The 13,431-nt window shown below is 44.2% G+C and overlaps 1 protein-coding gene across 1 annotated transcript; it reads right to left on the reverse strand.

Annotated features, from left to right (window-relative positions):
- Window positions 1–537: 537 nt before the first annotated feature.
- Window positions 538–12,880, reverse strand: kics2 (KICSTOR subunit 2). Its single transcript, XM_072673927.1, has 3 exons — window positions 12,407–12,880; window positions 10,400–10,688; window positions 538–2,093 (listed from the first exon to the last, which is right to left on the reverse strand). The coding sequence occupies exons 1-3, from the start codon at window positions 12,645–12,647 to the stop codon at window positions 1,274–1,276; spliced, it is 1,350 nt and encodes a 449-aa protein (XP_072530028.1). The 5' UTR covers window positions 12,648–12,880; the 3' UTR covers window positions 538–1,273.
- Window positions 12,881–13,431: the final 551 nt, after the last annotated feature.

Below are 13,431 nucleotides of genomic sequence, written 5' to 3' on the forward strand. Positions count from 1 at the left end.
CAGGGCAATATGGACAGCATGGAAAAACAAAGCTGATATGGCCATTGTGGGGTGAATTGTGAGCCAGCCCTGAATCAGTAACAACTCTACATGTGGCTTCGCCATCATGCCTAGCTTGAGGCCGCAAACGAAGAGCAGTTTGGTCAGTGCGAGGTCCAGGTGCAGGAGCATCATCGTCCAGAAGTCTAGGGATATGCCTACAAACTGTGTAGTCTGTGACAGGGATAACTGACATTTGTCCCAAATTGTTCGCTGTGAGAACTAAAGTCCAACAACCTGCTCATGTCTCTGAGCACCTGTTCTCTGGAGGGGGTGCTTAGAATCCAAATGTCAGGATATGGTAGAATCTTCATCCCTTTCGCCAGCAGGGGGACATGGCAGCCTGCATGCATCTTGTCAAAACTTGTCAAAAAAATCTCTGATTCCCAACATTTAAAATGAGCTGCTGAAGCTAAAAAGTTGGCATACGCTCTGCTACCTCACAGGAAACGTGCGTCATTACATCACATACTGAAAATGATACAACGTAATTCAAACCTTTTAAAATAAATTTTATTTCAGTGAATAACTGCAATACACAAAGGATTTAGGATAAAATCAAACACCTAACTGTTAAAACGGTTTATGTACTGCAAATTAAAAAGGGGGGGTATCACAGTAGCAGGACTCAGTCTAGTCACAGCAAGCTTGGGGGTGACGAGGGGCATTTTGGTCTGATTGTAATTGGTCACAACATTCACAGTAAGAGAAAAATATTAGCATTAGTGCTGGACCTCTGGTGTTTCACTTTTTAGATTAAATATTAAAAGTTTACATATTAAAATAGCTTCAGCAGCATAAGGAGGAGAGCAACTGCAAGAGTTTAGTTTGGATGATCCATAAAGAGGTGGGAGGAGGGCCTGTTTCCAGTCTGTTTGGAGTCCCCTGTTCACACATACACACCTACTAAGGCTGTTAGCCAACACATGATTTGAATAAAGGTGTGTGTTTGAGCTAGGGAAATTACCACACTTTCATAAATACCAGCCCATCTGGACCATAACGTATGAACTCAGGTCTAGACATAACAAAATGAACTGACGTTTGGCAAGGAAAGCTAAGATCAGTCTATACTTTTTTACTGTGCAGTTTTGGTTAGGCACTTGTTTAGGTTCTTTAGCTAAAGGGTGGTTTTACTCGTGGCATCAGAACCTAATCTTGGCCATTAGCACCCCCTGCAGTCAGCAAGGGAAGTTTCTGGCAGCGTCCGTTAAACACGCTAGACATGGTCAGTTCAACCTTTGGAGCCTGGCTTGAGCGTGCTAAAGGGTTTGTTGTTCCTCAGAGATGTGGAGATCTCCTGCAGAAAGGCCACAACATGCGAGTCCTTCTCTGACTTCCTCCCGTCAAAGATCACCACCAAGGTGAAGTGGGGCTCAGGTCGAGCCAGGAAATAGGTGCTCTGGACCTTGTCATCGTAGAAGTGCATGACCTTGTCCAGCGAGTTGAGTTCGGCCGCACGGTCGCTCATGATCATGATGACGTTGGGCCAGTGCGTGAGTGGCCTCTCACCCCCAGGAAGCGACACAACAGCCGGGAACTGGTCCACTCCCTTGGGTGCCTCGCGGTACGAGTGCGGATGATGGTAGCCATGGCCCTGGAAGCTCTCGGAGCCGCGGTTGTCGAAGACCAGCGACACGCTGGAGGCGTCATGCTTGCGGATGAAGGCAGACACCTTGCCGAAGTAGTCGGGCGAGGCACGGGCCGTCAGGGCCTTCATCTCAGCCGGGGGTGCCTGCCGACTCAGCGCCTCATGGAAGTAGAAGGTGAACTTAGCCAGCAATGCGCCTTGCAGCCGTTGTAACCACAGGTACAGGTGCGGAGGTTGCGTGGCTCGCTGTGACTGGCCGCCGAACAGGTGCTTCCGAGTCTCGCGCTGCCGCTCGAAGGCCTGGCCCCATGCCTGTAGCTTGGAGTGGGCTCCATGCAAGTTAAGGAGCGAGGGCAAGAAGTGCCACTCTGAGATCTGGGCCTGGCAACGCAGCAGCTGCGTCAGGACGTCCACCTCCACCTGGAAGCTGCCCTCTAGTCGGCTCAGGATTGGGTGGTGGAACCTGCGGCATAGAGAGAGAAATTAAAAACGACAAAACAGTTAAGGCAGCAACTCGTGTTGGACAACATGATATTGTTATTGATGCCACAATAAACATACCATGGATATTGTTCGTACTTGAACGCTGACCAGTACAACAGAAAATTATATTACTTATAGTTAATAGAAAGTAAACATGTTCAGATCTGATCCAGTGGATATTAATGGATCAGGTTTTGGCTAGTTTAAGCTGGATCCCATTCGGATCCTTTGTACTGACCACTGTTTATTACTGTCTATTAGCACACTGCCCTGTTCAGTGGCATTACTTAATGGACATTACTCACATCCCACAGCAATGAGGAACATTCAAAAGGTAACAACACCAAGTAAGTTAGTCCAGAATGTTATACGTATAAGTGATGTTACCTATGACATTTGAATTAGTAGCACATCTAACCTGAGCTGACTGGCTGGATTATTTATAGAAATGCAAAGATTGGATCAATATAAGGCGATACGGAGCATAAAGGTGCACTCTATGTCCAAATGTCTGCATTCAGCTACTTTAAGTTGCAGCATTCAGCTGTGGAGTAATGGAACTGTGTTCTCTGGAATGAAAGTGTTTGAAATGAGTTGGGATGAGGTGAGGTGGTGATCATCCTGACCTTACTAATGTGTTTGCACTGAATGCAGTCATATCCTCACAGCAATGCTCCAAGATCTATTAGCAAGCCTTTCCTGGAGACAGTTACTTCAACAAAATCAGGATTATTATTATTTTTTTTTTTTTTAACATCCCTGATTTCAAAAGAAAACAGGAATGAGCAGATGCCCCAATACTTTTGTCCATATGGGGCAAGATGTACTAAATGATTTAGTATTGGTGTAGCCTAACTAAATACTGCTATCATTATACACATGCACAGCATTTTCACTGCATTGCCCATTCTCAGCTGCAACTAACATCATTCCATACCACAGTCTTTCCATCAAACCACTGTGCTTTCTGTGGCTTCCTCTCACTTTACCCCTGGCAAAGTTCTACCTCTGCGACAAAGCAATTTCCTCTTTGTGTTGCAATAAAACCCACAACACAGACTGCGTGAACGGTATGGAAAGGGGGAGGTATCTTCAGCTGTGCGCTCTCGTTTCCCTTTTCCTAGCTCCTCCCACTGAAGATGTGGGGAGCAGATGCAAGTACAGGACTAAATAAGATGTCTTTAACACAGTCATCCCCTTCATCACGTGCAACTGGGCTTACAAGACCTGCTAATAATAAACATTTCCTCTGCCATCCCATCAAATGATGCATTCAGCTACTTGAAGTTGCACCCGTTTCTGACACAGATGTACCAACCAATAGAATAGGACTCTCTGGAGCAGACAAATATGAGCCTATTGGCACCACACCTAATGCCAGGTGTGGGCTTGGGGGGTGGTGTATAAAGCATTGAGCTATGGAGCTATGGTTCTCTATCCAAAATCCCTGAGATGAGTTGAGGTTTCTGATATAACGCTAGTCACTGAATGCAACCAAATCCTCACAGCAATGCTCCAGAACCATTCTTGAAACAGTTGCCCCAACAAAATCAGGATAAACTCTTTCAATACTCTTGATTTAGGAAGAAGTGAAGAAAAAGCAGGCGTCCAAATAGTTTTGTCTATATAGTGCATGTGTCATGCTCCAGCTAAATTTAAAATAACACTACCACACAGGACAGACATGTGACTAGGTGTTGTGAAAATCTCCTCTTGAGCACATTCACAACACCGACACGTCCTTATACAATGGCGGTCCCTGGTCTAATTTCTGGTCCAGCGCTGCAGGACGCAGGAGATGTCCAGAGCCTCTCCCACGCTTTCTTTTTTTGTTAAATCTTGAGCGGTTACCAAACACAAAACCAAACTCTACGCAAATCAAGTCACCCCACCTGAACAGTTCAGCCATACTGATTCCAGTTCTCTAACCATCTATCGAGAAAACCACGCCGGGCACCGTTTCTAAGGGGGCTCCATTCCCAACTGGGTCCAGATGGGAACGGCCTTGGAACGGTCACCATTTAGCTCTGCAGTGGAAAAGAAGCTAAAATGGCCGTCAAATATCAACACAAAATGGACGACGAGAACCATGACCGAGATGGTTTGTGGAGACTCTAACCCAAGAAATGCCGTTCCAGCAGATGGAGTGGACAAAATGGCATGAAAATCTAGTCAGCAGCCCTCTCATGCTGCCTGAAACGCATGTGTGAGGTTGAGGTTGTAATGCCAGCTTGCTTCTCCAGGCTCATTAGTGCCACAGACTGGAGTCATGAATACAGCACGCTTATAGCTCATTACATCACCTCTGTATTCAGCACCAGCGTGTGAATTTTTCACCCCTGACTGAACATTAATTACACGTCTTAGCGAGAGTGAGGGAAAGTGAGCGAGAGGGCGAGAGCGAGGGTGAACGAGCAAGGCGGGCGAAGGAGAGAAAAGACGAACTAGAATGGGAGAGAAGCGAGAGAGAGAGAGAAAGAGAGAGAGACACTAATAGCTGTTTTAACCACACAAGCAGAGACTGCTTTGTTGCGTCTTCTCTGCAGGTCAGTGGGGGCTTGATCAAGAAGTCCACTCTTCACATTTCAAGGTCAAGCTTCTCCAAGCAGCCGTCAGACAGCAGAGCTCACCGCTACCTGATTAACTGATCAGATAACGCCGCAAAGATCAGGTCTCTCTCCCTACGTCTTCCTCCAGTGATTACTCACGGCTTGGCATCTTTCCTCGCCATCTCTCTCTCTCTCTATCCATCCTTCTTCCTTGCCTTCCTCTCTATCTGGCTCTATCCATCGCTGCCTCCCTTCAGCAGGAGTGCAGAGTTCACCTTGAGCAGGCAGTGGGAGAGCTCAAAGCTGCACAAGCCATTTGTCAGGTACTGAACTCATGCACAGCTGTACCGTACAGCAGTATACCTTTTCCGCTTCGCACACAAGCTCACAACAGTCCTGCTGGGCTTATGGCCTTCATGCTTTTTCAAGTGCAGGTCATCTCCTGTGGTTTTAAATTTGAGGTCATTAAAGCAACATTATGTAGCATATTGTTGATATACCACTGACTTGCAATAGGGAACATAGCATCTCAAGGATTGCTACTTCCGGGCTTGGCTTACTCGTAACTGCAGTAAGTAAGTCTGGTGAAGCGGGCAGGACAACGCTCACGAGAAAAGTCACGTTTGTCTATATATGGTATTTCGCAAATGTCACACATGATTCTTTCACTTTCAGATACAGAAATGCATGTAAGCAAGCGAATTCCACTTTCTGAGTCCAGGAGTAGAAGAGGCCAATTCTCATGTAATGCTGCTCTGGACACCACAGCCAAGAGGCTACAGGGTAATTAGCATATGTGTGTTCTGACAAAGCACAGAAATTATGTTTCTGGTGAGCGTTTCATCTGTCAGAGATTCAGTGTGTTCTGTGAGGGAATGCTACATGAACAAAGAGTGCAAGATGATCAGTGTAGGACACATCAGCATCACAGCACAATTACAAACTGCTTTTTTCAATAGCACTGATTATCTTTTGACTACATATCAGAAATGCAACAAGCGACTGAAATGGATCGGTGACTGATCAGTCTCATATAACTGATTCTGTGCTCATCATATTTACACCACATATAGGCAACAGCAACACAAACACAACCACGGTTGTGGCTTTGACCCAAACGGCTCTCATCTGCACCATTTAACAGTGCACTTGCCAGACTTGTACATTCCTCAAAAGTCTTCACCGGGCTTCAGCACAGCCAACAGGAGGGCAGTCCCTCCAACACAGACCAAAGGGTAGTTTGTCTTGGCCAAAGCCCCTCGCTGGAAAGTTCAAAACATTTGTGTGACCTTGCATGTCTACTGCGGCACGGAGCTCAGCAGCGAGATCAATAAGCAGTCAAATCCGGCAGGTTCAATTCTTCCACTTTGTCTGTGTAAACATTAGCAACGTTAGAGAGAAATGAGCGAATCTGTGCCACTGATAAGGCCTGTGTTCACTCCAGTTCAGTTTAACAGTTAAGTTTATAGTGAAGTGTGTTTGGCTGAATTACGGGTGTGTATCTGTGCCTAATCTACAATAGCAATTAACAACAATGTTTCTGTATGCTGTCATTTATGATTCTAAGAAAATCTGAATCGAGCAGTCATGTTAATAAATAAATAAATAAACGATCAATCAGAAATCTGAATCAGCCAGGAAAACTGCAATCTGTGCATCTACTCAATCTTCCAATATCCAGGCATTGTGTAGATCTACATATTCAATTTCACAACCTAGAGTTGCTGACACTAGATGTGTAACAGTACATGTATTCGCGCCTGTCAAGGAAAATATATGGTACACAGTAAGCTGTGGACGAAGACTGATGAACATGCGGCGGGACCAAATTTCCCAAGCAAGAGTTCCACCGAGAAAACTTAAGCCGTTAGAAAGTAAAGTCTGGATTTGCATGGTATTGTGGGAGTTGTAATGGAATTACAAGTGTCCTCCCCATCCCCTCCTCCTCTCCATCTCTCTTGTGGAAAGAGGATGGTTCATATACGATCAATTCTCTTCACACACGTCTGCCACTCAAGTGTTTTCAGTCGTTTCACTGCAAACAGAACACTGGATTTACTCAGCAAGTTAAAACATCATGAAACAGCAGGAAGGCCCACAGCTCTAGCCCATTTTAACCTCTGCTTTTGAAAGCTGGAAAAAACAAGAGGGTTCTGTTAACATGAGCTGCTTCTGAATGCAAGTATCGACTAGAAAATACTACCTAACCTGTACATCTACAAACCTTCTGAGTTGGTCTGTATAATGTAGCTATTTAACTACTGGCATATTTGCCCTTTCTATGCAGCCTTAAAACAACAGTTATATATTATTATCAATAATAATCACATATCTAAATAACTAATAACCAAGCCCAGCTGTCAAGTGCAGAGTTTCCTCCTCACCCCAAATGTAGTCAGTCAAATTGTCACCAAATCTAGAGTTTTAGGCTGAATGCACAAGGTTAATGCAGCTAACAAACAACAAAAAGCTTGCAGCCATTTTCTTTTGGCTGCCAAGTCCGCCAAGTCCTGTCTCAAAGCAAAGCAGCAGCCTCTATTTCACTGCTGTGCTGTGTGGCTTATATCAATGATGGACATCACATCACTGACCAATGTTTCACTGAGTTCGCTAATATCAAAGTTATGCCAGTAACAGTGTAGATAATCAATACAGACATCCACATGGAAGAAACACATGGGAGGGAGAAGGAAGAGGAATAAATAAAGAAATAAATAAACAAACAAACAAACAGGCAACTGATCTCAGTCAGCTTCCAAACAATGAATACACTGATTTAAACTGTAACATTTAGATAGAGGTGAAGAGACAGAGACATATCTTTCAATTAGAGATGCACCGATCACTCGGCCGATGACTGGAATCGGATGGTTATCGATATGATGGACCATAACCAGTGACCAGCCGGCCACGCTCATAAAACAGAATCTGCTCCGGTCACATTTACACTTGTGCACCATCACCTTCAGCTCTTAAAAATAGCGCTATCAACCTTCCGCCTGCTCCGTTTAACAAAGCATATGGGTCTGATCGGTGAGAAATCAGGTGACGAGTTTTGCACAGCATAGCGTCTATGTTCAACACCACCTCACATCTCTGAACGAACAGACTAAAGAAATTAGCACTTGCTGTGCTGAGGACGAAAAATCCGGCAGGGTGAATTCTTCCACTACGTCCGTGTAAACAGTACCAACATCAGCAGGTTTAGCATTTTTAATCACAAACAGGAGTAAATCTGTCCCACAGTTCAGCCCTGCGTTCACTCCAGTTCAGTTTAACCCTCGTTTTATTGGTTGGACATAACTGGACCTAAAACAAGTGGATTATCTTCTATTACTTATTTATTTTTATTTAAATAACACACTACCACTTGCTTTCCGAACAGCTTTCAGCTACAGCACATGAACAAATAGCATAGAAAGCTCAATGTTAAAGAGGAAAGCCTGTGCACAGTGACCCCAGCGTAGAGATAGGGGAGAAACTCCTCCCGTGGGAGGAAATGATGGATACTGGCAGCGAAAATACTGGGCGTCTGCATATCTCTCTCTCCAACTCCCTTTACTCTCTGCCAGTCTTTTCCAGACAGACACCCAACAGAACGATTCTCCTGCCACACGATCACTTGTACAGCTGATATTGGAACAGCTGGCATTGTAAATAACACCGTTTCCCTAGTCAATAGCTAATAGCTCTGTGGCACTGTACAAAACCACAGAACTACTTCATTAGGCACTGACCTTAATCAGTAAGAACAGGGCAGGCGTAAAGCATTATAGATGTAGTGACACTCGCTGTATCCGACACTGCGCCCTATTCACTATATAGTGCACTACTTGGGTTTTGGTGTCTGAAAACGAAGTGCCAAATTTTTAGTGCACTGCAACCATCCTGTAGCGCCTCGTACTACACAGTGTTCAGACCATGTCTCTTTACTGTACATTGGATATCCACAATTCTTCTGCTTTGTTTGTTAGAAGATTTGTGCACAGTCTCTCTGAAGATAACCAACGCTCAGACTGTTTATGCACACACTCTGCTATCAAACATCAGTGAGCTTCAGATTTGTTCCCTATAGTAGTGCTTCTATACAGTGATCTGGATTTTCTCATGTGAGGGATAGTGAATAGGGCACAATTTCGGAGCTACTGATTTATCACTGACCTCAGATGCAGTCAATCAATCAGACAATACATGCTTGGTATAATGCACATGCTAGGCTAACAAAGACTGAATTTAGACAGTCACCAATCTCTTCTATGTAAATTCATCCCTTTCTTCAATAATCTATGTGCACAGGTTATGTGAACAGACTTTATTTAAACATTTGAACTGAAACTAGTATGGCTGGCATCATTTCTCTTCAGGGTTAAACACATTATGTTCTCTAATCACATCAATTTGTCTGTGCCACATGCATCACAAACAGCACAAACACTTAGCCCTAATCTGCAACAGTATGCCAGAGTTTATGAAGAGCCTGGCCGCTTCCCATTTCCCCACCGTCAAGCAAAACGCCAGAGGGAGCCCATGAAGCAGTCCTCAATAAACAAAGATTAATGGAGCTAAACGGCTAGAAACTGAAAGTTAAAATAGTGTCTAACCACTTGCCCAGGATCTTCCTTTAATTTTGGAAAGTAGAAAGACATATTTAAACGGAAAAGCAAAGAACACAAACCTGGATAGCTCCATTTTTCTTCAGCTAGCATTATTGGTACAGAGTACTGACTGGTTGGCGAGCGGACACAGGAGTTACGGATATCTACAACACAACAGCTTTGTTTGATGGTATCGATGGCCAGCAATTAACGTCCTGGCCAGCTAATGCTATATAAAGGTATTAATTATTACATCACTGTGTTCTCCCCTGTCTCTTTAGGGGGGCTGCCGTAAAACGGTTCACACTCACTAATGTAATCATTACAAATAAGGCACTTCTACCAAGTCTTATAACTGGAGTTGAGAAGCTTTTAGAAATCTGTCTGATCAGGTGATGAAACAGGAAATAAAGGAACTTTTCAGTATATAAATAAAATGATCTGACATTTATTAACTGATTTTGCCCAAATGCTTCATATTAACAATCATTTTGGACTCGCTCCGAGGCGCCCTCTAATGTCTAACTAACCCGGAAGACATTAGAGACTCAAGTGGTAAATCCATTTCTACAAAAGTAGGCTCGCACACACAAAGGCCCCTAGGCTGTTTTCGCATCACCCTGGTTTAAAATAAAACTACTGCTACTGTCTGCAAGCTCACTATTGCGATATTAGAGGAGAGGCTGTTAACCAGCTAACGTCGCCGTTTCATACACTGGGCCAAAGCTAACATGAGCCCTACAGCAAAAACTGGGTTAACGTCTTCATTATATACATGATAGAATTAAAAAAAATTGATAAATATGAATTTCATGTACTCGACACATGAATAAGCCACACCCACAAGTCACAATCACAATACTGTGATATACTGTAAAACCACCATAATCTTAACAAACACTGTGTTACACAGTTTTGGCCATACCATTCAGCCTTGAGCCAAACAAATGAAGATCTGGATGCATGTTGAGCTGGTCCACATTTTTGGGCATGCATTTACAACTATAAGATTGGTGACAGTCAATCCCCACTTCTAAACACCTTAATAAGCGTGTCCAGGTTTACCAAAAATATACTGGTGACATTTTAAATTTTGGATTTAAGCCCCCCCACTGTCCACCAGCAACTAACTCTGTACTGACCTGGAACTGTACTTCTGCAGGATACTCTCCAACGTGCTCACCAGTTCCTCAGAGTTGACTGTTTTCTGGCTGCCGAGAGAATGCATCTTCTCATAGAGGTCGGCTATCTCCATCCTGGCCTGCGTGAAGTGGCACAGCTGCTCGGACAGATGGGAGAGCAGCTCTTCCAGGTAAGGGCTGGAGCCTGCGGGGGGATGACGGCCCATGGATACCACCTTCTTCAGTTCATTGTGTAAAGATGTGTAAATGGTCCTGATGGAATCCTTCCTGCTGAAGAATGACTGCCCACCTAACAAACAATAAAATCACAATAGCACATGGATAACAAAGCAATCTGAAGTCGCCTCCCTTGAGACTCACATCAGTAATACATCAGGAAGGTGTGCTGATACAGTGACGATTCAGTGCCCTCGAAGTGTGGCTCTCTGGTGCCATCTGCTGTACAAAACCAAAGCAAACTGAAACCGTTTAAGGACACCAGCTAACTTCCTTAAAGGCTGCATTATTCTACATTTTGCTCCTTGGTGTCTACTTATGGCGACAATCTGTGAATGCTTGAATGTTTTTTATAATAATGAATGAAAAGATCGGCTGTTTCGTAGCTCTGTTTCCATTCAGGGTTGAGATGAGAAGTTGATGCTAAGTTTGGAAACTTTATCAGTGTTTACAGACTACACAAAACCTAGAACCTGTTTCAAAAAGAAAGAAACATTTGTGAGAGAAGGAATCAGTTATGATCGTTTTGGGTTAAGAGTGGGTTTCTAGGAACGCGCCAACACTGCAAAAAAAAAATTGGTGTTTTATTCTGGTAGGTTTGGCTATGATTCACCACACATTTACGCTGTCATCATGTAACAAAAGCTTTCATATATTTACATTTATGGCGACTTTCATACTTTGGCTAACTTTCTTATCAAGAAAGGCTTACAACTGAATCAAGTTACATAGGTAGGCCAGTGTAGTATTAGGGACTAGGACTTGTCCAAGGACTCGTATTAGCTTGTAGTGTGATGTGCTTGCCCAGCCAGGGAGTCGAATCCTAGTCTACACGGAAAGACACCGTTACCCACTACACTACCAGACTAGGACAGGTGTTGAAATGGGGTGCGTCCTATGTTTTGGGTTTTTTTTGTCTCTTATGTGAGATCTAGTTGTGGTGCAGGTGTGGGAGTTTTTTTTAATGCTTTCAGGACTGACATGTAAATGACTTTTGTTCCGATTGGCTGTATTGTGCTGCATTCAGAGCTGATCCATTTCTTATCCACTCCCTATAACTTCAGTGTGAATAGGTGAGGCTAAGCTGATGAGGGCTAAATAAGTGGATGTTTAAAAGTGCTGTTTTTTCTGAGATCACAAAAACAATGAATTCAGAAAGTAACAAGTTTCTATATATTGAATGATTAAGTGTCAATGTTTACATACTACATCAAAATCCTAAAGGTAAAGGTGCACGTATTTGTCATTGTACAGTGTACACTGTACAGCGAAATGGGTCCTCCGCATTTAACCCATCTGTGGTAGTGAACACACACTCACACACACACTAGTGAGCTAGGGGCAGTGAGTACACACACACACCCAGAGCGGTGGGCAGCCAACTCCAGCGCCCGGGGAGCAGAGAGGGTAAAGGGCCTTGCTCAAGGGCCCAACAGTGGCAGCTTGCCAAGCCCGGGAATCGAACCCACAACCCTGTTATCGATAACCCGGCGCTCTAACCGCTGAGCCACCACTGCCCCACTATTTACACTGCCCCACTGTCCTATTTACAGAAGTGAGGGAAATGAGCTTTATCCCGGGTATGTGTCCTTTAAGGCACTTCCATCACCATTAGCTAGCATGTTAATGTTTCATGGATACTTCTGCTTTTTTTTTTTATCTATTTCGTACTTTACAGCACATATATAAATAAAAACAGCGCTCAAATATTAAATGCTAGTGGAGATTTTTACTGATATCAGATATCAGAAAAAGGAGATCTGTAGGGGATGAAATTCTGGTTTAGCTTACCCAGCTTTTGCCCGAGGAAAGTCATGTTGTGGTAGGCTTTCTCCGCCGCGGCCAGGTGGGCCAGGGCAGCCAGCAGCGAGGCCCAGATGGCTCCTGCGCTCTTGCTACCATCCTTCTCCTTCTCCACGTAGTCTTTTGCCCTGTCGAAGGAGAACATGCCGAGCTGCGTGAAGAAACTCTCCAGAATGGCCCTCTCCTTCGGGACGGGCCGCAGCTCCTCGTCGCGCAGGGCCTCGGTCATGATGTCTACAGCCTGCGGACCACAGTGAGGGATCAGCGGGGCTGCATCAGTCAGCGGGAGGCGCCGCGGCTCAGGCAGCTAAGCCGCTGCATTCAACCTCAACACTGTAGAGTTACAGCACTACTCCTGGGCCACATGATTAACAACGAGAAATGTGAATTTCAGTGAAAGACCAGTTTAAAGGGTAAATAAGTCCAGCAGTCACTGAATCAACCACCATCATGACACTTTCCCATGACAACAGTATGGCGAGAGAGAAGGGACACCCCCCCCCCAAATAATGCGATTGCGCGTTTTCGTTAGCGTGTCCAATATTCAGTCAATATTAGTCTTTTTTTTTAGTCGAATTTGAGTGCAGGGTAACGTTAAACATTTTTTATGTTTACGTTCAGTCAAAATACTATCTAATTGAGTTGGTCAAATGTGAATCGGAAATCACAAAATAAACATTTTGAACGTTGCTTTATATATTATCGACCTCGTCGCTTTAATACGCCTCGTGAAAAAAGGGTTGCATTAAATCATACGTTTTTGCAAGACGCCTGTTCCCAAAAAAGTGTCAGGGCCATGGTATTTCCAGCGATAACCATACTGACGGTTAGCAAGCTGCTGAAAGCAACGCGTCCAGTGCAGCGTTCACGCGCTAGTCGGAAGATTTTGTGAAGTCGGAATTACGAGCACGTCACGTTCACGTGCTTTGTTGCACCTCTCTAGATATAACGATAAACAGCATGCCTTCATATCATGTTACAATGCACACAGATTACAGATTAAAACGAGCACA

The sequence above is a fragment of the Salminus brasiliensis genome, chromosome 2 (genome assembly GCF_030463535.1).
Source record: "Salminus brasiliensis chromosome 2, fSalBra1.hap2, whole genome shotgun sequence".
Taxonomy (NCBI): domain Eukaryota; kingdom Metazoa; phylum Chordata; class Actinopteri; order Characiformes; family Bryconidae; genus Salminus; species Salminus brasiliensis.